The sequence below is a fragment of the Pezoporus flaviventris genome, unplaced genomic scaffold (genome assembly GCF_033815535.1).
Source record: "Pezoporus flaviventris isolate CSIRO_AGI_PZ_B2104156 unplaced genomic scaffold, CSIRO_AGI_Pfla_v1 ptg000059l, whole genome shotgun sequence".
Classification (NCBI taxonomy): Eukaryota; Metazoa; Chordata; class Aves; order Psittaciformes; family Psittacidae; genus Pezoporus; species Pezoporus flaviventris.
The window spans coordinates 862,258-887,303 of NW_026892607.1; the positions used below are offsets into that span (position 1 = coordinate 862,258).

The window sequence follows — 25,046 nt, forward strand, 5'->3', positions numbered from 1 at the left end:
AGCCGGTTGCGAGGCGGAAGCGCGTGCGCGCGGGACGTGCCCAGTAAGGAGCGGCGGGAACGGGCGGGATGGGGCGGCAGGGAGGGAGGGGGCATCGGCTGCCGCTCGGCCCCGGTCCCGGTCCCGGTCCCGGTCCCGGTCCCGGTCCCGGTCCCGGTCCCGCAGGGCTCCTCGGGCCGCTGTGGAGCCCCGCAGGACCCGGGCTTGGAGTATCCGCGGTGTCGGTGCGCGTGTGCCGCGGTACCCCGCGGTGCGGGAGGGGGCTGCGGGGAAGGGGAGGCCCCGGTGCCCCGCAGCACCCACCCCTCGTGTCCCTCCGGGGAGGCTGAGTGGGAGATCCGGGAGTTAAACGCGGTTTGTGACCGGGAGTGGTGGGACAGCGGGCTCACGGCGCGGGGTTGGTTCCACAAAGCACGCCGTTAACGTGGTGGTTGTGGTCTGAGGAGGGACGCGGTGCGGTGGTGCTGGGTGATGGCATCTCTTGAACCGGCATCTGGGACCGAGTTCTGTGGGGTTCCCTCTGCAGGGAGCGGGTGTTTGCATCCGTGTTGTGTGTCTGCATCCTTACAGCAGGCAGCGTGGAAGGACAGGGGTGTCCGGGGCTGTGATTTCACTCCACAGACGGTGGCATCTCGCTGACGGACCCTCTGGTGTTGCTCGTCCAGAGGTACAAAGTTTGAGACTGATCAAACCAGCTTTATCTTGCCCTGAAAACTAAGTTTGTTACCCAATGGTATAGCAAAAACTGGGGATCCGTGCTTTAGAATCTAATGAAGGCATTGCTTTTGTTTCGGGGGTATGGAGTAATTATTAAGGAGGAGGAAAGAATATTTGGAGAACCACTTTTGAGCAGAGAGAAGAAACTCGGTACCCCTGAAAATGTTACCCCAAATGCAGGGAATGGCAGAGATACAGGGAGGAGCAGAGATGAGGGAGTTACAAAGGAATTAAGCTGTAATTAATAACTGTTCTAACTGCAAATACAAAGGAAGAGCTGATGTAACTTTTATAGAAGAGAAGGGGCAGGCTCTGTGACACTTGATTTGGGAAGTCGGGTGGGATTCTGGGCTTATTTGACCCAAGTTTAGGAAGCACAAACATTCCTTTAGGGTGAAATGATCCACAGAGTCAATCTCAGTATCTGTTATTTAGGTCAAGGTGCCTCACCTGTGGTCTGAGCACAGCTGTAGCACTGCAAGCATTGTGGATACCTGTATTCACCTTTCTACCTATAGATGGTGATCTACTGCTGTCATCCAGTTGTGTTGTTAAAGTAACATTGATTTTACCCTTGGTAGTGGTGTTGGGTCACCAAATACGGATTTAGTTTGAACAGAAAATCATGTCTTGATGCTGTTTGTTAAAAAAGCAGCAGTTCAGGGCTGCTGCTGTGTGGGTTGGGTTTTGTTGCCTTATTTTTGGCAGTGGCAAGTGTATTAAACTCACTTAAACTGGATGATGCCTCTTCTGCAAGGAAAGTCTCTTGACAGTTGTACCCATGCTCATCCGCTCATCTGTAACGTATCTGTTGCTGACTGGAGGGAATGCTGCGGCTGCTGCTGATCTGGCAAAGTGCAGCTTTGGATTTACTGTTGCCTCTCCCTGTCAACACTGGAGTAGTTTCTTTTTCATTTCTTTTCTAACTCAGGCTAAAATATTTTCGATTCCCTGGGTCAAAGTTTGTGTATTTTATACTTAGGGGGGGTTGCTTAGGGCAACATCATTACTTTCTTGATTTCTGAGTTTGATGCATGTGGCCTTTAATTTGAGAGCTCTGGCAATGTATCTTATTGGATCCTTACTGTGGTGAGCAGGCTTGGTGGGAAATCAGTCTTCCTGCCTTATGGAGTAGAAAGATGGAGAAGAGCTCTCAAGCTGGGTAGGTTTGATTTGATGTATCTTCTAGGGAGATGTTGCTGGTGCTTGGGAAGGGGAGGTAGAATTTTAACCCCCTTTTGAATACTGAGGAGACTGAAGTAAGGTCTAGTTCAGGGATTTGCATTTGGTCACTAATGCCAGATGTTGCATTCCTAGGCTGGTTGTATGCAGGTCATTTATTATGCACTGGACTGTATTCCTGTGGAATTAGAACACTTGTTACAGAGTTTATAGTGGGCTCTGTGCTTTTATAGTGGCAGCAGGAGGACAGATAATACCTCATCCAGCCTAACACCTGCTAGCACATAGTTATCTTTTAAATCACTTTTGTGTATGTGTAAATCGACAGAGAAGGCTGCACTTTGTGTAATTTGGCAGCGGTTTTCTTAATCAAGCAAATACTTAATAGTGGGACACTTGTTAAAACTGTGCTTGTTAATAATTTTTTTCCTAGTGAGTTATTAATATAGTAATTTTTACAGACCTCTCAGAAGAGGTTTCTCTTGTTCAGTGACAAATAGTAGTTTGTGACCTACTTAATGCACATGGTTGGCATGAGTATTTTGACTGCTGCTACTGGTCTCTTGTAGAATCTTTTCTTGTCACAGGTAAAAACATGCTATATGTTTGCAGAACAAATTGTGGAGCTTTTTGAGAGGATGCTTAAGTTTGTATGTGTATATACAGTGCAGTGTTGATCTGGTAACTGAATTCTCTCAGGTGGTTTGAAATCTTTTACCCCTCTTGCTGCTGTTTTTATGCATTTTAGCAGATGCCTTTTCAGCTTCTGGCTCGGCAGTGGAGGAAATTGCTTCTGGGCAGCTTTGGGCTTCATGGTTAGAAATTATCCAGTACTGAAACCCCTCCTGATTGTAGCACGCTTCCAGACACGAGACAGTAACGGAATGCTTCTGGGTGGAGAGAAAGCTGGGACTAGCTGTTGTGCTATTAAATGCCTGAGGAACAAACCCACAGACAGTGCTGTAGCAATGTTTATGGTGGGTTTATTTTTTTCAGGTACCTTTTGGCTTGTTACAAAGAGCAGCTATGGAGAAGTGGAGCTTAATGACAATCACTGTTTTACTGGCACTTACTGTACGCTGGACTGTGTCGCTCAGTTCTTACTCAGGTAATACATGTTCATGGTCTGTAAAGCAACCACATGAAGGTGAATTATGGAGCTTGTGATAAATTAAAATAAACTTGCATGTAAAATCATAAATAGGAAGCAACGTGTTATTTCAAGTATTGTCGTATTTTAGTGCCTCTCTGTTTCCCTGGGGTTCGTGTAATGCCTTGCTCCTGTGTTTCTGAAGTGTGCAGTGATTAACATCACAGCTGCTTGGAATAAAATGCTGAGGAAAAAACACCACAATGTGTTTTTCTGTGTGTGTGGTGGTCAGTAATGTTTTAGGAGCTGAAGAACAGCTGCCAGTTCACCCCATGCCTTTTGTTTCAGGAGGTGCAGAATGTTATTGCAATCCAATTGTACTTTTGTTTAATCTTGTCCTTTAAGTTCTATAACAGATACAGCCTTAATTTATATTTAGCTAAAACTGTACTGGTGGTAATGAAGACAGTGTGATGTGGAGTGAGCGATTACACTCTGCCTTGTAGCTATACTTCCTTAAGGTTGTTTACAGCATAAACTAGAGCTATAATCTTTTAATAGATGAGGTTTTCTCCTCCCCATCTCAGCATGCTTGAATGAACTTGCAAGTTGTTTTTTCCAGACCTCTCAGTGCCATTCCTACACTTGGCATGAGCTTGCACAAAGCTTGCTCTCTGCAAATTAAAACCCCCTCAAACCCAAACCGTTACTTTTAATCCCCATCAACTAAAAGAATCACAAGCTCGGTCAAATTCAACTCTAGTTCTCCGTTAAGGCAATTGGGAGCTTCGTTCCCTGAGTAGTTGGAGTTGTTCTGTAGCATTCGAGTGATTTTTAAACTGGTAGCTTCTGGGTTTCACTTACTTGAAGGAATTTGCTTGTGAAGTTGCATGCACACCTTGCACAGTTGTTTGATTTCTGAAGGTGCCATTGTAAGAAATCTGCTCTGTAGGTAACAGGCTTTTCTACCCATCCATAGACAGCAAACTAAACACCCTCTCTTTTGCCACACAATGCTAAATTTCTGTTGCATTGCAAGTATTTACAACTACTTTGCTAAGTAGATTTTTTTAAAGTCAGTTTAATTTCAAACCTGTCCAGATTTTGAGAGTCTTAAAGTGAAGCCTGAGCTAAAATACCATATTTTCTAATCTTGTTTCCTATGCAATGATTGTATAACTTATTTTGGAATAGGAAAAGCTGAGTCTGATCCAGTCCAGCTAATTATTAAAGCATGTGCTTAACTTTGAGCATTGGCTGGCTATAAAAAAAAGGCAAACCTGAATGTTAGAGCGGTCATGCCTATCTACACTGGGTGTTTTTTTTCCTCTTTGACTTCCTTCAGGTGTAATATACATTTAATAACAGGAGCAAGGCAAAAAGTGGTCAGGGTAGTGCTTAAACGGCTGTGATCTCGTGTTGCTTTCACTGCTGCTCACTGCAGTGAAGTTGAGCAAAGGATTGGAAGCAGTCATCGTTCTCTGAAGCGGGCTCTAGTAGAAGTGCTGATTCAGCATGCTCTGAAGTGGTGTGGATGGCCAGAAGCAAGGGGGTTAATTCTGCCCTTATTTACTGTAGAGTCCTGGATTGCCGTTATCGGTTCTGTTCTGTTGTCGCTAGCCATCCACCGTGTTTTTGGATCTGCCTTCTGGAAGCCCATAACTAATACCTAGTTTTGAAAGGTCACCATTTATGATCACCTTAGATTGGCTGATCTTGGAGAAGTATTGAGGAAAACCTTGGCTTCATACATTAATGCATATTTTTTTAATGCATTGCTAAACTCCTGCTAAATTAAAGCTAAACACCCCTGTTGAAAGGCAGCTTCAGACCCTTAAAAACGTCTGCTTCCAGGTAACAATAGAACTCAATAAGACCACTCTAAATGAAAAGTATTTGTGACCCTTTTCAAATAAAACACTCAATTTTAATGAATTCTGAATTCTGTTTAGCTGCATTACTTGATGCTTGCTGTAGGTGGAAGCTAAATGTGCGTTCTCAGACTAAGACAGATGCATGATCCAGCTCTGTATTTGGCTTTCAGTAATCGAACTTTAGGATTAAGATCTCTCCTGGTCATTCTGAAGGAATTAATTTCTCTTCCTGTGGTGGTTTTTCTTTTGAGAGCTGAAATAAAATGTGTGGGTTTAGATATGTACCGATGTGCATATGAACACACACAAACACTGTAATTTGGATAATACCTTTTCTTGTATTTCAGTAACCGTATGACAGTTTCTTTGTTCTAGATTTATAGTTACAGAACAGTCACTGCTAAACCTCCTATTCTCCAGTGACCTCACTTATTTGGGAGACTTTCAGTTGAATGTGCCATACCGTGGAGAGAATCTCTTTACTCCCCTGGATTAAAATAGCAGAGATAATGTTCTCTCCACTACCCAGGAATAAGTAGTACATATCGGAGCTTGTGTGACTCCCACAGACATGGATCATGTGAAAAAAATATAGATGGCTTTCCTATATTTTAGAGAAACTTTTAAATCTCTCTCTGGCTCGTGTCAATATTTTACTGGAAGTGTTATCAGTCCAGTTCCTGTTCTCAATAAGCACAGGTTAATAGAAGTAAATAAATTCTGTGATAAAGATGCTTAACATACTGCCATTATTGGAGTTAGGCTTATGTTGAGGCGATTGTTTATGAGTAGATGTCTGAAGTATTTGCATTGATAAAGCTTTTTGTCCTGTGGAAAAAGAAGGAATATCTTGGTTTCCTGAGAGACTTATGTATGCATCCGTGAAAAGTGTCCTTTAATGTAATTCACTCCGCAGAACTGCTACATAGCAATCACTCAGTTGAAAAATGTGTGAGGGCGAATTCCTGTAAACCGAAATGGAGCAGTTATTATTTAGAAAGCTTTGTAGATCATAAGAAAAAATCCTTCCAAACCTATTCTGTGTGCTGAATGGCCTCATTCGGTAAATGGCTCATCTGAACTCCTTATTAAGGGACAGATGCAGTGTTCTTGCTAGGCAGACAGCAGAGGGAAGGGATCTGGGGGACTTGCAGCAGGTCCCTGGTTCTAAGGAAATATAAAGAATAAGGCTGGTTGTTACTTTTAAAAGCAAAGCACCACAACGTGGCTGAAACACAGGCGAGAACACTGTCAATTGTTATATACTAAGGACACGTAGTAGCTCACACAGAATCAGTACAGGGTGTCTGTTACGTGCATTTTCTTATTTCAGAGAAAGTGCCCCATTTTTCATCTACACTTGGAAATGATTTTTTTGTCAGATGAGGAAGCAATTCTTCACAGTGGAATATCTTGATAAATGCTTGTTGCAGAAATATCCAGAAGGCCAAAAGAATGTGTAACTTTCTTTTTTCCCTTCCCTGTTAGACTGCGTAGCCGATGAGGTCTCTATTTCATTCCCAAATATCATAAGGGAATGGAGAGTAAAATTAGTGACATATTAATATGCAAATGCATATCTAGAGGAAAAGCAATCTGCATAAACTTAATAAATCCCTAAGCACTGTCGTTTCTTTTTAGGTGCAGGAAAACCACCTATGTATGGAGACTATGAAGCTCAGAGGCACTGGCAAGAAGTTACTTACAATTTGCCCATCAGGCAGTGGTACGTAGTGTGTGGGTTACAAAGGGGTAAATGTAATGAACCTTTGGGTTGTATCTTCCTTTAATATACCTTTGAGATCTCTGCAACATCTCTACTGTTCCCTGAACTATGCTAAAATCTGTTTTGTATTAATGCAGTATTACCCTGTTCTTGAGCTGAGGCACTGTTTTCTTCTCAAAAAAGCTAAAATTTGGAAGTTTGACTTGCTAGCTATGAGTTTCTATAACAAACTGTTCTGACTTCTCTGTTGTGAAGCTCCAGCTTTGTTTTGGATTGAATGGAAAGATCCAGAAGCAATTTTTTATCAGGTTTATATGAGATCTTATAGAAACTTGTTCTCCTGGGTTAGAAAAAAAATCAGTTCAGCTTCCTGAGTTACAGATCTGTAACGCACTAAAACCTGCATGATTATCAGCACTGACGAAACCAAACCAAGCTCTGCTCATCTCCCCTAAGCTGGAAGGTAGAGGCATGCCAGTAAATGCAGAGATTTGACTTCTTGTGCTGGAGCACTGGTTGGTTTTTACACCTGCACATTTGTTGTTCATACCCATGTTCTTAATATAGGTTTTAAAATGTGGGTGCCTGGACTCTAGCTGTAACGAGAGTGAGCTTCATTTGTACAGATCACTTAAACCAGTAGGAAAATGATTCCAAATATTTTATTTCTTTTTATATTGTTCCTATTATTTCTTAGAGCTTGCATGGAATGGTAAACGTGATTTTGTCCCTGTATATGCTACAATGTAAATTGGAACACTTTGGAACTTCAGTTCATTTTCCAATAGGAATGGTTGCATTCTGTTTGCTGTAATTTTGTCCTTAGCTGTCTGTTGGGAAAAAGAATAATATGACATAATAGAATATTAATTCAATTAATTGTATTGCTGTAAATATATGCGGGGTCAGCTCTGAAAGTACGACACTCTGAAACACTGCAGATGACTTTATATTGTGACTTTGGATCATCCTGTTGTATCTATATTATCATTTCTCTTCTGTGTTTTTCTGGGATATCTAAACCCTCATTGTGCCAGAGTTGGGATAATGAAGAGCTGACATAATGATGGAGTTGGCAGCTTTGATCCACTCTGCTACGTGGAACTATATGTACTTAAAATTAAGAGTTATAGCAGGCATTACTTCTAGGCATTCCCTGAGGGCAGATGAAACTATATTGCAGGCTGGGTTTCGCCTCTGGGCTGCCAGCTGGGCATCTCAGCCTTGTTGTATTTGTGCTTTTATTTATAACAGAAGTTTTTTGATTAGGTCTGCTTTGAGAATTGAATTTCTAACACAGCAAAGTCATATTCAGTTTTGGGTGGTGGAAAAGAACATTTTGGCTGCCATGGAAGGGATTACACTCTAGAAAACTAAGCTAAGCTGTCTTTCTCTTCCTGTAGTGTAGAAATAAGCACAAAAGACATTATACTTCAGGGTGTAAAAATAGTATTCAAATTTGAAGTTGAGATTCTAACCACTTCTCATGCTGTTGCTTGTTTAGTATGAGAAGAGCTGTCTATGCAGCAAGTGTTCCTCTGTAAACTTGGCTCTGTACGTACAGAGAGAAGCTCTTGGGAGGAGAGCTGTCACACTGACTGTTAAACAGGCACCTATAGGTTATATAGCTGTGTGTTCCATGCTTATTTTCTTTGGTCCAAAACAAAGATGTATAAGACAAATTGGTGCAGTAAACTACAGTATTAGTTTCCTTGTGTGACATCTCTGAGCCAGAGGCCAGAACTTAAGTATTTCTTTTCTATATTACTCTTTATATTCTTGATATTATTTATTAAAGGCTACTCTAAGATCATCCTTCCTTATTACACTGCTAGTTAAAACTGTGACAGCTTTTTTTGCTGAGTATTACTGGGTAGAGGGGTTGTTTTTTCTGTTGAAACTATGAGTTTATGGACAGTAAGATTAAAGAAAACCAAACAAAACCCCCAGACCTAAGACAAACCCAGAAAGTTGATGACAAAGGTGTGGACTCTTACAATGTGCATGAAGAATCTGAAGTGCTTTGGCATGAACAGTCTGGAATTGTAGGGTAAGAAGCAGAGATGCAGCTCAAAGAAATGTGATTTATCATCAGCTCATCAGATTCTTCAGGCAGCTCATGAAGAATTCAAGAAATATCATTTACTATAATAGATGTCAAAAATTGGCTGCATTTGACAAGAGAAACTGGAAGAGCCACAGGCTTGCCCCATGGCAGTTAGGCTAGTCAGTCTGTTCCACTGTGAGATATAAAGGGTCTAATGCCTTATATTTATGACTTCTGTTTTCCTTGGATAAGACCTTCTGTTTCTCATTTGGAAGAGGTGACTTAATTCTGACTGCTGCCAGTCTTCCATACACGTGACACAACGTAATTCCAAATGGGCAAATCCTTTTCCTTTCTTTTACATGTTCCCCCTGAGTTTTGAGGCAGAACGAGGTAAAGTGGTTGTGGCTGATGTATCTGGTGGAGGTTTGTGCCCTTGTATGGTTATTGAGGTTACTCTCATAACTTGGTGCTGCCTTCTAAGGAACTTTTTAGCCTCTACTCCTACATTCATGCTGACACTGTTGCCTAGGTGCCCCTGCTGTGACATAGTTCTCTTCCAGATATATGCTGCTTTTTGTTTGTGTAATATCCTTATGCCACCCTTTTCCACTTCTGTTCTGTTGCTTTCCAGCAGTATAACTTCAACAGGTGGTTTTTCAGCACTTCCAGATTTTCTGTTGAGCAGAAGCAATTTACAATGTGCTACATTACAGTCTGACAGAGGAGCAGAGAAAGGTGAACTATTCCAAAGTCACTGTCACATACTGCATGTGCTGTCCAAGTCCAGGAAAGAGAGGAATAGGTTTAAATACAAGGAAGAAGAGTAACAACTAGTGAATGAAATTTCTTTTGCAATTTCCCTTGGTTTTATTTCTATTTTGGCTGTCTCCTGGAATTACTGACATGGGTGACAAAGGTAGGTTTGGTTTGGAGATGGAGGTAAGGATGTACAAACCCCAGCACAGGCAGCAGCCTGGAGCTGCAGTAGATTTCTATAGTGGTTCTTGTGCAGGCTTTGTTTTAGTCTTTGGATTTTTATCAGGCTCTGTTCACATCAAGGGTTTTCTCTCTCCAGGTAAGTAGCTTTAGCAGTGTTTTTAAACATACTTCGCAAACACAAGCACTCTGGGTCACTTTTGCTTGTGTTTTGTTGAGGTATTTAGTGTGCAGCAAAAAAGCAGATGTAGAAGTTACTGACTCCTGTGTTGGATTTTGAACGTGTTAATACAAATACTTGGGATAATATTTAGCCTTGAGCTGAAACAAAGCTGGAAATGTAGAGCCTCATTAAGGTTTTAATTATTATTCTAGGTACTTCAATACAACTGATAACAACCTGCTGTACTGGGGCCTGGATTATCCGCCTCTTACTGCCTACCACAGTCTTGTGTGTGCTTACATGTAAGTTCATGATTTAAAGTACTTTATGAAATACCAAATTCATCTCTCTCTCCCCCTTCCCCTCCCCTTTTTGTGTCTTGTCTCTCCTGAGGAGAGAAACCAGTAGCTAAAAACTTCCAATCTGGACAGCTGATGAAACGGAGAGTATTGTTTGCTTCCTTAAAGCTAGGGAATAGCTTTTATGTGTATCCCTATTGCTTAAAACTAATACTGCTGGTTTTCTGCCTTGTAATTACCTCGAGGGGGTCTGAAGGGTTACATTCCTTCTGCAAGGTCTGTAAACTTTAGCAGAGTTAGACGTGACTTAGACATTTATGTTTCCATAGAAGCTACTGTTGGATCAGTGAAAAGTGCCGTAGGAATTGTGCATATCTCATGGGAAAGCTCTCGTGTGTTGAGAGCCCAAGTGACATTTGATGACTGGATATCATGTAAATAGAATTCTGTTATTGGAATACTTTTTCCACAAGGGCTTTACTGCTGTTGGAATGAGACTTATGGAATAAGAATGTAGGTTAAAGTGCACCGGCTGAGTTATGTGGGGCATCTATGTGAACTGTAAATGGTTTATATTTAATACTTAAGCATGAAAGGTATTTACAATTGTTTTTCTAAAAGTCAGTGGAACCACACTGAAGGTGGTTACATTGTCCTAATAAATATTGTATTCCAGTTGTCCTGTTTGCAAAGATGATTCCTTTTTAATTGTCAAATAACAGCTAAAGTCTATAGCATAAACTGATGTAGCCGGGAGGGAAATCTCTCATTGATCACTATTGCTCTTTGAAATCTTCCTTCTCCGTTCATCTTAATTCTTGGAATATGCTTCTGTGCGTGTCGTCTTTATTGCTGAGAGGAGTGTAAAGGGAAATGAGAACTGTCTACGTTTTGATGTGTCTATACTTTATTTTACAGTGCAAAGTTAATAAATCCCGATTGGATTGCCCTGCACACATCTCGGGGGTACGAGAGTCAGCCACATAAGTTATTTATGCGTACAACAGGTAGGAAAATTATATTTCCTCAGGATGAAGGTACAGATTGTCTTGCTTACTAATTTAGAGGGTTTAATGTCATGCAGCTTCTCTGGCTTTACCAGTTTATTCCCAGTTCTTGGACTTGGGTAGCCATGCAGCTCCATTTATGAACCAAACTCCTGTGTTCTTTTCTCTTCTACCATACTTGTGAAGCTGATGGAATACAGAAACAAGTTCTTAACTGATTCAGTAAAAACTGTTAAGACAAAGCCACTTTGTTATAGCATATAGCTGTAATATAGCTTATAGCTATACAATATAGATTATAGCATAATCTATAGCATTTTTGAATTGGAAAACATTTTGTTGCTTTCCCTTCCATTCTCATAAACGTGCTTTTCATTTACAGCTTGGCTTGGTCTTAATTGTGGAATTATTTCATATGTAGACTGGCATTAACAACCTCTTGAGGTCTTGGAGAGGTTCATTATGAGCTGTGTCCTTTATCTTAAAGGAAGATGTATTTGCCACTTTCAGAGTCACCACTTTCTAGAGATAAACTGTTAACAAAAAGGTAAAATTGTATTTTACCGCTTTTACCCTAAACTTCATTTTCCTGCAGTTACTTTTCTGATTGTTCTGAGCTACAAAGGAAAGGTTAAAATAAGTGCTGAAAAAATACATGTGAATAACTTAATTCAGTAGCTGTGTCAGTGGGTCTGCAAACAATGGGGCCTGTGAGCTCTTGTTCTGTAAGCAGTGGTAGATGCTGTGTTATCCTGTTACTATTTTCTTTCATTTGAAGGGTTTCTCTTGCTTTGTGTAGCACTGGAATTGCACAAAATGTTTTTGGATTGCAACAGCAGAATCTCTTGTTCCTCAGTAGCTTTTCAGTACTTCACAAACCTCTGTCTGGTCCTAGGAATTGATTGAATTGGAAAGAAATAAAAATCACTAGAACTTAATTACCCTTGAAATGGGCTTTATTAGTTTTGAAATCAACTCATTTGACAAACCACTGATGGCTCGAGCAGAGCTGATAAACGCTTTTTAACAATAGCCATTAGAAGAATGCATTCAAATAATTCAGGGTGGTCTGTGTCAGCTCTTGGCATCGCACCTTTGTCTGAAGTGTCAGTGGATTTGTTTTGCTAATGCCTTGGGTTTATTTGTTTAATTGTGGCTTCAGCACTGAATAACTGATGTCTTTAAACATTCTCTTCCAAATCCTATGACTACAAAGAGGCAAATTATACTTTCCCTCTTGGGATAACTGAAACTGGTGTATAGGAATAATCTGACTCTTTCTTGGACTCTTAAGACAACACTCAATTCACCTGGTGGTTTAAGCATGAGCAGGAGTTGACACAGTTCCAGTCAGGTGAGCCTGCTGGTTCTGTTGTCCACCCTCGTACAAATACTTGCTGCAGACAGATGATGAAAGCCAAATAACTAGTTTTAGACTGTTTATTCACATCACACAGACCAGGGATAGTTATAACCTAGAGCTTCATAATTGTGTCTCCAGACTATTTGTTTCATCAAACAACTTGACTGGATCTGGTTGTAGTTGATTTCTTTGGAGAACGAAGAATGCCTTCTCTCATTTCGGCATGTGAGGAACTAGAGTGCGCTCTCTTACTGACTGAGGCTGTGCCAGAAGCCAAAACAGCTGAACGCATGGAAGCAGCAGCTTCTGGACATCAGAAATGATAGCATTCGAGACATTAACAAGATCAAATTCTGTGCACCCATTTCTTTCTGTCCTTTGAAGTGAAACTCCCCAGTTTATTCCAGTGAAGAACTTTCTGATATTTTAATGTTTATTTCCCTATATTTTTTCCTTGGTTTTCCCAAAACTATTGAAAAAAATGAGCTTTGGTGTAGCTGCCAACTGGAGCTATGTTTAAAGCAATGAAACATACTGTAGCACAATGTAAGATAATAGAAAAGCTTATTCAGCTGAAGCTGTAGCCCTGGGACTTGTGAAATCCAGCTGAATTGAATGACTAAGTGAAGTTTTCAGTGAGGGTACAGAGGTAAACCCCACATTCAAAAGGCAGACAACTAGTCTCACCCCAACACTGTCTAGTTATCATCTGAGTGATAACCACCAAACACAACCAAGGCATGGAGCATTCAGAAGTTAAAACCGTAAGTAAGAGTTGACGATTCACAATCCACATGAAGATGTGTGACTCAAGCAGCATTAAGTGGGGTATGTGTGAGGCTTCTAATACAAAGTTACTCTTTGTTTTTCAGTGATTGTTGCTGATTTGCTGGTTTATATTCCTGCAGTTATTTTATATTGTTTTTCCTTGAAAGAAACATCTACTAAAAAGAAGGCAAGTATCTGGTGTGTGTGTAAATGAAGAAACAAGGAGAGCAGCCTCTTAAAACAGGGGAGAAATGTAACAGTACGAGAGTTAATGTGTAGAACACTGTGATGGTTTTAATTGACATAGAACTGTTGTATCTTGTATTAAAGGCTTTTCAATTAAAAAGATAAAGCCATTAATTATCTGACAGCAATTAATATAATGCTTTCAATAACAAGATGCTCTGAACTCCTGAATTATGTCTCTTTATGAACTTGGGTAGTAAACCCAAGATAGGGGAATCCAGGAACTGCTTTGCCTTGCACAGTCCTTATGGCAGAACCCATGCATTGTGGAATAAGTCTTATGGTTTTTGGAGTGGTTCCAAGGCTTAAGATGGATGTGGGTGATCTCAGCTGGCTGGCAAAGGGGAGCCTGGTCTCTATTCCATGTTTTCTCACTTATGGAAAATCTTGATCTTTCTTGATTACTCAGAATATCGCTGTAAGAATATTGTAGAAAATCAGATTCCTACATATAGGATGCACCATGGAGGGGCAAAGTTTTGTACTGGAGTAGTAGTATAAGTTCCTCTATTTCTAACTTAGAAATAATTATTTTCCTCTTTTTTTGATCCTTCTTCCCAGGTTTCCAGTGCTCTCTGCATACTGCTTTATCCAGGCCTCATTCTTATTGACCATGGACACTTTCAGTATCCTTCTTCTGCAGTGAAATTCCTTTTGATTTATGAAGTACCACTGTTCTTTTAGTAGTTGTCTTTAGCTGGGCAGGGGGTTACTTCTGTGTACAAAGGCATCTGGGGGGCTTCTGCCTACCCCAAAGCAGAGATGACAGAGAAAACTGTAAGTCTGGAATATATTGGGGATAAATAGTTGAGATTGGGACAAATCAGACATAAACAGCATTCTTCCTGTGCCTTGAGCTCATGTTTGTCAGTCACCTTATTGCAGAAAACATCACTAGCATGACATCGACAACACTATAGAGTGGAAAGAATGATGGCTTGTGCTCCTGTGCTTTGTGTTTGGAGAGAGAACCACCTTAGATCTACCTGAGGTGGCAGAGGGGCGAGTCAGATGGAGTATGTAAAATGTTCACTTATGTAAAATGTGCCATCCTGTCTTACCTTTGCCATTACGTGAGACTGGATTCACTTCACATAATGCCTAACCATTTACCAGCTGGGCACCTAACATGAGTTAGGCTGTCAGGCTGCCTGGTCAGTGTCGGTGGCAGATACCTTCAGATGGACTAAGACTGAATAAGATTTGAACAAGATTGCTGGTTTTACACTGGTTTTGCACATCATAAAACAAATGCTATTAGCTGATTCCTCCAGGCTGCGCTAGGTAGTGCCATTGAGCCAGTGGGACACAATCCTGGAGTTGTAATGAATGTTAATTCTTGTTAATATTTAACTATATTATATATACTGTATTATAATATACTAATAGTTAATATTTAACTATTCCAAGGAGATGTTGAATCTCTGTGTCTACTAAATCAAGTCTTGACAATCAAATACTAACGTGGTTTCCTAAGAGAGGGCCTGGTGAACTTAGAAGATAGCATATCTTAGAATGTAGATTTCAAAGGAAAAGAGTTCCTAATGCTACTGGGTATTTGACTTACAGTTCAGGGCGTCTGAAATTGTATTTGTGGCCTGACTCTAAAGATACAGATTGTCTGGAGACATCACTTACAAGGATAGGGATGGGAACGGATGCATCTCTTAGAGAGAAGGTGGTGGTCAGGAGGTGGCACAGGGTTATACTTTCTAGTATGCATAAAGAGGAAGGCAGTTATCTGCTCTGTGTGTTCCACATTGGATAGGGCAAGAAGTAACGTCCCTAAGTCACCGTAGGGAATACTTGGGTGGCTTTTTAAATACTTGGAAAAATCTTTGAACCATAACTACAGTGGAATGCTGGAATAGATTGTGGATGTTGTGGAATCTGAGCATCAAATCCTTAAGAAAAGGTTCCACAAACCTCATGTCTGGGTGATGCAGGTGTAGCAGATGCTGTGTTGAAGCGGACAGACGCAGTGCAGGGTCTCCTGTGCTCTGTTGCAGCCCTGTTGCATGGATAACTTCCCTAGCTGTGACCAGCTCTCAAGAAGTCAATAGATTTACTTAACCTGAACTGCTGCTGCACATCTCTGCAAGGACAGAGCCTTTTGATGGTGATGTGAAATTGAGATCTCAAATATACATGGCAGTAAAACACAGCCCTAAAGGAGGCCTACAAGAAACCTTTGGACCAGGGTCTGTAGGGCCAGGCCAAGGGGAATGGCTTTAAGCTGCCAGAGGGGAGACTGAGATGAGCTCTTAGGCAGAAGCTCTTCCCTGTGAGGGTGCTGAGGCGCTGGCACAGGTTTTAGCAACTTTGTACAGTATTAGCACCTAAGGGGACTGCTTGTGGATGAGAGTGTGGTGTGAGTAGAATATATCACAAAATCCTCAGGAGTCCTTGATCTAAGTAAAATATAGTTTAAATACTGATGTATTTGAATGTTCTGTATGTACCTTTTGAGAGCTGGGAGGAAACACTCTTGAAGTGTTTATCTTTAATCATGTAAATACCAAGAAAAACATGTTGACCCTGATGTATTTGACAATATAGTCCCCAAAATCCTGGTTGACTTAATATATGTTACTTGTATAATGAATATACAGGCTATTTAGCCTCAAAATTGCCTGTGCAAACTTTGAATCAGGCTTTGTAAATCTTAAATGGAAGTACAGTTACTTCTGTGTGTGACCAGCACAGTTAAAATGGGCAGTGTGCTTTTAAAACTAACTTGAAAGAACTCTTATGTGCCATTTTTACACTCATCCCTCTGGACATTCATTGCTGCCTTCCAGTATGAGGATGTGTATCTTGTCCTTGACATAAAAAACCATATACAACTCAGTGAGCCTGGGCCTTGCCCTGTGGGGTGTACTTTATTTGTCTTATGACTGGGACCTGTTGGGCTCAGTGGCCTTTTGCTTGGCCTTAAATTACAAGCAAATGGAACTCTACCATTCTCTGCCCTTTTTCTGCTATTTGCTTGGCAAGTGCTTCAAGAAGGGACTGAAAGGAAAGGGGTAAGTGACCTAAACCATTGTATCCACTTCCTGGCATTGGGAATGTTATTCTTATTTGCATGTGGGCACTTCTGCATTAATTTCTAGTGGAAGATCCTTCTTGTAATGTATCCCTCTCCTGCAAGATAAATATATCTTGTTGAGGTCTACATGAAGTATTTCCATTGAACAAACAGCAAAATCTATTCAGGTGTGTTTAGCACTCTTCATGCTGGAAACTAACTTAAATCTGGGCTGCAGCAGGCAAGCAGATAAGATTGACAGCAGTAATTCTATGGTTTTCATGAGGTTGTTCTCATTAACCTGGGGACAATGAGCTCTTCCTGTGGTGCTGGTGGCTCCTGATTTAGATTTGTTGCCTTCAGTTCTGTACCCCGTGTTGTAAAAGATTTATGCTGTAAGCTGACTTGTGTTACCAGTAGGTGGATTGATCTTTTCTGATGTGTTTCTCTTGCTTGCAGATTAGTATTGCTAACTAAGATAGCAGGGACAGTGGTGGTTTCCTTCGCTGTCTGCTGGCTCCCGTTCTGTACCGACATGGAACAAATCATGCAAGTACTCAGAAGACTCTTTCCCATTGACCGAGGCTTGTTTGAGGCATGCATGTTTTCTTCTCCCCCACCCCACTGTAAATGTTCTGTATTCTTAGATCCCTTGAGAAACCTTCAGCGTGACCTTTAGGGATTTCATGTGGGAGACACACCACAGAACTCGTAATTTGAGCTGCCTTCTTCAGCAGTCATTTCTTGCCAGTTATTTAATCCAGTATTTAACCCCAGCTCAGCTGGCATCTTCCAGGATATTATACGAGTAGACAACACTTATCCCATCATCAAACCCATACTTCAATCCATACATTTTTCCATTGAAATAGATTCCATAGTAATTGACAGTGTCAGAAGATGTAACCTTGAAAGTCAACAGCTTCAGCCTCTGTCTGTAGTCCTGCTCGGCTTCTTTGGGACAGGATTCGTTATTAAAATCAAATAATTAAAAATAGTGGTTTGAGTGCATTTTACAACTTCCTTTTTGTCCCACTTTGCAGAAACTGGCACTGAAAATCCACTGTTTTCGGCCAGTTCTGCTTTTCCTTTCCCCAGGCTATGGAGATTTGCGTGCTGCAGGGTGCTGAGTACCTTAAAGTAAAGCCTTAATCCAGGAAAGCAATTCCTCATTCACCTAATGCTAACACAGCACCAGGGAGTCCTGCTGATAAAGGAAAGGGGATTCCTTTCCTCAGCACCACCGAGTTGTTGCTGCTGTTTTCCTTAGTTAGGGCATGAATCTTAATATTACACTTTAGAAAGCAGCTTCTCAGCTTCTAGTTCTAGCACTAAAATGAAGCTTGGAGTTTGCAGGGTTTGATGTCTTAGGGACTTAAGCAAATATTTACATAGGTTAGTTCATCTTAAATATTGTTTTTATCTTCTTTAGGTATAAATATCACAAATGGCCCTTTTCTCTTGCTGAAAGGCCAAAGGCACCTATTTATTTAGGCAGTGCTATTGAAGTGTTCTCAGTGTATTCTCTGCTAGGTTAGTTAAAAGCAAATAACCCAAACCCCGACCCCCCGCAAAATGACCCAACAACCAAACAAAATGCCCAACAACCCCTCCAAAAAAAGACCATGTCCAAAAATCCCAAAGTAGAGCACCCCCCCCAATAACCCTATTTCTTAGGAATTACTTGGAATTTAGAAATGGATAATTTTGATCGTCATGCTTTTCATTCAGTACCAAGTTTAAAACTAAAATGTGTAAATGACAATAACCAAGGAGTCAGAAAGAGCTGACGGATTTTAGTCTAATATTAGCCCAGATATTTCCCGAGCTGATCAGGGGTGAGTTGCTGGATGCTGATCGAGATAAACCAAGGAATTGTCCACGTAAGCAACGCGCAGTAAATTTACACTGGGGTGCCTGGAACAGGTTCTTTGAATCGGTTCCCATTTACAGCAGCAGTAACAAATGCTGCTGGTTGTAAAACAGTATTGGCTACTAAGTAGGCGTCCCGTGTGTGTGTGTGTGCTGGTGCTGCCAAACCCTCTGTTGGCTTGTAATCCTGAGCAGGTTCGAGGCACATACTCTGTATTGCTGCTGAGCATGTGAGGAAGATGGCTCAGTTGTTGGTGCGAGCAGCTTTCGCGGTGTTATGTCTACACAGCTGTGCCTCCAGCAGCTGTTTCGGGATGAGTTTCAGGAGCATGAGAGCTGTGGTTACAGATTTAATTTTGAAAGTGATCCTAGCACAACTGCTAATGTCCTTAGAGCTCTTGATTTATTAGGGGTTAACTCTGTCATTGCTAGCAGGCGGTAAGCACGGCTAAACACACGCAGGTACGTCACGAAACGTGGCAGGGTACAGAATGTCTTCACGTTCGAGCAGAGATTTGCGTACAGCAGTGTTTACTCAGGGACAGGTAGGTTCAGAGCCTTATTCTCACAAGGTGTGTGATCTCCTGCGTTCAGGGGCAGCCTCTTGTGCTGAAGAACTATTTCTCAGTGACTTTGAAGTATGCTCATCCCTGACAGTGTTCAAGGCCAGGTTGGACAGAGTCTTAGGCGACATGGTCTGGTGTGAGGTGTCCCTGCCCATGGCAGGGGGGTTGGAACTGGATGATCTTAAGGTCCTTTCCAACCCAAACCATTCTATGATTCTGTTTCCTTGAGTCTTTTGAAAGTTCTCATTTTGGAAGATCAGAATAATATAAAGTACATCTAAGCATATCTGCAAGTGTCTCTTTGCACTATTGTGGTAAAACCTAATAATCCCCCACTTCCCAATTCCATTCTTGTCACAAATATTACTTCAAATGAGTGTTGTTATCACTAATTACCTCTTTTCCCCCTTCCAGGATAAAGTAGCCAATATTTGGTGCAGTCTAAGTGTCCTTATAAAGATAAAGGATGTAATGTCACCTCAAACTCAACTAAAACTCAGGTAAGACATAACTGAAGTGTTTTACATAAGTCACTGTTGGTCTTGATTTCTGCAAAATGACTGATTTTGGTCAAAGAATGAGAAATGGTGTTTAAAATCTTGAATAAATGTTTTCTTTCCTCTACTGTACCTTCCTCCCAAGCGATGCTTGCTCCAAGTGATAATGCTCCACCCCTGGCAGTGTTCAAGGCCAGGTTGGACAGAGCCTTGGGTGACACGGTTTAGTGTGAGGTGTCCCTGCCCTTGGCAGAGGGTTGGAACTGGGTGATCTTAAGGTCCTTTCCAACCCAACCCATTCTATGATTCTGTTCCCCAAGTGCTGTTAGGAATATTGATGACTGAAAAAAATCCTGCTTGGTTATGTAGTGATTTGAGCTACTTGGCTGGTTAAAACTGAGATAAAACTTCCATGCTTTCCTCTTAAAGAACTACCTCCTGTAGTGCTCTTGGAAGTTAGAGTTCACAGGTCCGGTTTTCTGACTAAATGGGAGGATTCAAGTCTAGGTCTGCAGAATCAGAAATATCAATAGATATCATAGAACCATCTGGGTTGGAAAAGACCTTTAAGTTCATAGAGTCCAACCATTACCCTAGGACTGCCATTAATAAATGCTTTATTCCTTGTTCAAAAGCATGTCTGTCAGTGAAGAGCACTCAGTGCTCTTGTGATGGAGCCTCCTTGGGTCATTTTGTACTTCTGAAAACAAAAACCAAATTCCAAACTTAGATAACCTTCACAAGTGATCATATGAGAGCGTGGATGTAGCTCCTCGTGTATTGAAACTGGTTTTCTTACACAACTCCTTAGTTTTGCTGTAACATTCCTGAGCCTGCTGCCTGCTTGTGTAAAGCTCACAGCCCAGCCTTCTCTGCGAGGATTTAAGTTTGCTTTGGTAAGTGCTGCATGTTTTTAAGTGCTCCTTGGTTTAGATCAACCACTGAGTAGTTCCACCCGCTGTGATGTGAACTGTGGTACCAGTCAATGTCATTGTGCTGCTGCTGAAGAGATCACTTCAAGTGCTTTGTTATCATGTGTCCGGGGCTCTGACCTGTCTTTTAAATCCAGATTTTCTCCTTGAGCCACAATTATTTAGTGTGCATTCTTATTATCTTCCTCTGAAGAGTCTCTAGAAGGTTCCATACACATTAAAGCCTTATGCAGGGTTGGAATGTCTCCTGTTATTGTTTAGCTTCCAAAGTACTGGTTTTTCTTAATCTTCAGCTGCAAAAATCAGTAACAAATGTCCCCAGATGGACATGTGAGCTCTTGGTGGTTTGAAAATGATACTGTTTTCCAAATGTTTGCCTTTCCTTAGTCATATCATTGAATTTAAGCATATGAACCTGACTTACATGTGAAAATCAGTGTTTCCTCGAAATCAAAATCCTATGGAGCTGGTCCTAAGGTTTCAAGAGTTAAAAGATAATTTATACTTCTAATTTTATGCAAGTAAAGTTTTGAAAGTTCATCACAGCATTGCCTTAAAATTAACATTTATCCTTTCTAAGAACTGGTTTACGTTGTAGTGTCTTGTGTTTCGTTTGGTGGGAGGAAAAAGGACTGTGTTTAACTTTGGGGTGTTGGCTGGTCATGATAATGACCAAAATTCAGTCAGAGAGGTGGGTAGCTCTCATCAGGACTGAGCTTTGCCAGTGTTTGTGTATGTGAATGTTGTGTTTGCCACACAACAGCGTCCCACAGTTTGGGGATGCTCTTGGCAGTAAAGCAGAGCAAGAGTGAGGGCTCTTCATGTTAAGTGCTTTGTGACTACACTGAGTAAACTTTCAAGCAATGTGTTTCTCAGTGTGTAGAGGTGGTGACAGAAGCACCTCTATGCACTTGGAAATGGCACTGGAGTAAATGTAGCAGTTAATTAGAAAACTACATCATTTAGCTCAGAGATTCCTGTAAAGTCTGTGCCAGCAGAGAAACTAAAGCCTCCCTTTGCATTGCAGTCACATAGACTAATGTGTCTCTGATTTGCTTTCCTAAGGTTAGTTGTGCATTGTCATTTTTCCTGTTCTCCTTTCAAGTACATGAAAAATCTATTCTTCTAGTGTCAGTGTAAGTAAATGATTTTTCTGGGGATATATTTTGATCTTCTTTTCCTCACCTTGTTATTGCATGCTGCTTCCTCACTTACAAATACATCTGATTGTAAAAACTCCACACATTTGCTTTTCTGAATAACTCATAAGTGAAAGCATGCAAATAGAGCCATGCTGCTCTCTCCTGCTTCACCCATCTCTGGGCCATGTGTCCTGGAGCACGGAGAGGTACAGGCCATAGCTGCCTGCCTGGGGCTGGTTGAGGTGAGGGTCCATGCTAAGCAGAGGTGTCACTCAGCTGCCCAGCATGGCTGCAGGTTGAGCTTGGATGTCCTGTGTGTATCTGAAAGTAATGTTTGATGAAGGAGGATTTTGAGAGGCTCTGGCAGAGGATGCTCTTCACATGCTGCCTGTTCCTGGGTTTTCCAAGCCTGTGCCAGTGTGGAATAGAGCTCTGCCTGACCTCCTGGAGGACTGGGAGCACAGCATCTGGGTAGAGGGGGAAGTGCTGTCACTCAGAGTTTGCTTATCTGTTTCTCCTCTCTTCATTCTAGACCAGTCTGCTTAATCATAAATGAAATCCCTTTTATGGCCACGTGGTTTTTACTCGTGTCAACCTTCAGGTGAGTTGGACGCTGATAATAGTGTTTAAATAGATGTTCTTTCCCCAGTTCCAGTATAAACATCTCCTTTTCCCCTTTCTTTTTATGATCTTTAAAGTATAACTTGGATTGTGCCCTCACTTCTGTGGGTAATTCTGTTTTAACAGCATGCTGCCTCTGCTGCTGAAAGATGGCCTGCTGCTGGCCTACGCTGTGAGCATGCTGGCGTTCCTGTCAGTCTGCACCACTTCCTTTTCCATATTTGAGAAGACTTCAGCCGAGGACCTGCAGCTGAAGCAGTTCTCCCTTTCCCTGAAGGGATACGTTTCTTGGTTTAAGTCCTTTCCCAAGATTGTCAGGATGCTGGTGAGCCATTTTAATTCCCACAGCTCTTCCCTGCAGCTCTTCCTGGTACTGAAGGAGTTGAATGAACCAGTTTTATGTCTGTAACTGCACATTATTCCCTGTGAGGGTGCTGAGGTGCTGGCACAGGGTGCCCAGAGAAGCTGTGGCTGCCCCATCCCTGGCAGTGTTCAAGGCCAGGTTGGACACAGGGGCTTGGAGCAAGCTGCTCTAGTGGAAGGTGTCCCTGCCTGTGGCAGGGGGTTGGAACTGGATGAGCTTTAAGGTCCCTTCCAACACAAACCAGTTTGGGATTCTGTGATACAGCCCCAAACAGGGAAAGCCACACTGCACCTGTGTAAAGATGTGCTGGAATGTTTTTCTGCAAGTATAGAGTGAAGAATACAGAGCAGCCAAGTAGTAAAGTAACAGCTTATTTGTTTGAGGTTTTGAATCATCATTAGCTAATGCATCATTCCTTCTCTTACAGTTCCTTATGTCCATAACCCTGATGGCTGTCCTGTCTGTGATGAGTGCCATGGTGCATCCCCCACAGAGGTTACCGGATTTATTCCCTTTAGCTGTGTCTATTATTTCTTGCTTACATTTTATACTATTTTTGGTGTATTTTAACATTGTTATTCTGTGGGACTCAAAGAACAGTAGAAGTCAGAAGAAAATCAGTTAATGAACCTGTGAAGATCAAGGACTAAACTGTATTCTCCATGAGCAGTGTCTGGCATTGCAGGTAAACCTGCTCATGCTGTAATACAATTCCTGTATCCTAATGAAAATCAGGAAACACATAATGTGTATTGAAACACAAAGTAATCAAGGACTTTTAAAGGAAGGAATATTGTGAAGAGCATTTGGAAATGTGACTTGGTGTCGTCTGCAGAAGTGTAATACTTTTTGTTACCATTTGTAAACTTAAACTCCCTAATAAAGGACCAAATTTTGAGTTAAGGCTGAAGTCCCCCACCTGTATTGGCAAAGCAGCTTGATGCCATTGAGTTTACAGGTTTCCCAGCATAAAAAGTGTGAGCAAGTGGGTTAAGTATTGAGTAGAAACTCCTCACTGGTAGCTCTGAAGTTGTCTTACTGAATTGTTTTATGACATAAACTCTTCTTGTATCAGTTTCTGTCCCACATCACTCTTTGCTCCCCAAGTGGGGGGTATGCTCTTCTCTTGGTTCTTCATCTGGTGCTGGAGGGGAGGACATGTGGTCTCCAGCAGATGGGATCTAAAGCTCAGCCCCAGCACAGACCCAAGTGCTGTAGCCCGTAAGCACAGCAATTCACTAGCAGCTTTGGTTCACCCACAGGCTTTTGGTTCTCTTGTGTTACGTGTTCCTTTCCTCAGTACCAGCACTTTTGGAATGCTGAAGAATTGTCTAAGCCACAGATACACACACAAGCTAATGCTGGGTGCAGGGGTAGAGGCTGTGATGTTTGGGAAGGGGAAGGCTTGTGTGTGTGCAGCAGGTTGGAGGATGCATCTTTCTTCACTGTAGTCATCAGCTGTGATTTGGTTTTAACACAGTTGTAGCCTTTTGACTCAACTGTTTCTAACAGGGCTGAAAGGCCAAAAGCTCTTGGTTCTACTGAAATAAAGCTGAGGATACCACACTGTGCTTTGAAAGTAGGTACTGGGTGCTTCAGGGATAAAACCCCCCAGTAAACTCCCCACCTATTGCATAATTTGCAGGTGTAAATGGAACTAAACTCTGCAATTTCTCCCTCTGCACAGCCCAGCTTCTGCTGCAAATAATTGAGAGAATAAAAATGGATTGAATAATTATATATGTATATAAAGCACACAGAAAATAAATCATAAACCCATTCCTGGTAGTATAGTTTAACTAGGAGCCAGTCTGTCCTTTTCCTTCACATACAAAAAGCAAACCCATCCTCATTTAAGGCTTCTCTGTGTGCTGTCACATTCCAGACTTCTGCTGGCATTGGCAGTGTTATGGTGAGTGTGTGAATCAGCTGTTCTGGGAACTTCCACCTGTGTCAGCTCTGAATGCTGCAACTGAAGTGTCTACAAGCTGAGTGCGTTTGTTCTGCTTTTCCAGCTTTACTTGTTGGCTGCAGTTACATTTTCCACAAGGTTATAACCATGGCAGCTCAGGGAGAACACAAAAGGTGCTCTGGAGTAGTAGTTGTGATGGTGTTGGGGGTGAGTAGAGGTTAGTGGTGGGCCTACACTGTAACAGTTCACTATAAAGCAATGTGACTTAAGTATTTCCACAAGTATGTAGAGCTTCTGTGAGGGTGTGACCCTCGTGGTGGCACACAAGAGCTCTGCCCACAGCGTGGCCTTTCCTTGGAGGAGCGTAGGCTGAGGGGCAGAGATGTGTATCAGGATGTGTAAATGGGGATCTTTGTCTCCAGAGGCTGTGAAAGCCAAAGCCCGCAGTGTTCCCTCCACGTGTGATGGGGTGAGGGACCACCAGCCCTTGAGGCGGTCTGGAGGACATCTCCTTCGACCCAGGCAACATCTGAAACGGCAAATTAAGATGGAAGGAAGCAGAAGGGCTTCAGGTTCTCATGGGCTTGGTCTCGTGTTCAACACAAGGTGATGGTGAGATCCTTCCCCCCATATAAAAACATTAGTTTTGAGTGTATCTCTTTTCTTTGTCCTTGAGATGGCTTCAAGGGGT

The 25,046-nt window shown here is 41.8% G+C and overlaps 1 protein-coding gene across 1 annotated transcript; it reads left to right on the plus strand.

Moving 5' to 3' along the window:
• Positions 1-23,346, plus strand: ALG6 (ALG6 alpha-1,3-glucosyltransferase). Its single transcript, XM_061469664.1, has 15 exons — positions 1-43; positions 2,896-3,007; positions 6,505-6,589; positions 9,951-10,040; positions 10,956-11,044; positions 13,280-13,362; positions 13,983-14,047; positions 16,262-16,447; positions 16,909-17,044; positions 19,302-19,387; positions 20,196-20,280; positions 21,382-21,452; positions 21,991-22,059; positions 22,206-22,404; positions 22,871-23,346. The coding sequence occupies exons 2-15, from the start codon at positions 2,926-2,928 to the stop codon at positions 23,066-23,068; spliced, it is 1,524 nt and encodes a 507-aa protein (XP_061325648.1). The 5' UTR covers positions 1-43; positions 2,896-2,925; the 3' UTR covers positions 23,069-23,346.
• The last annotated feature ends 1,700 nt before the right edge of the window (positions 23,347-25,046 follow it).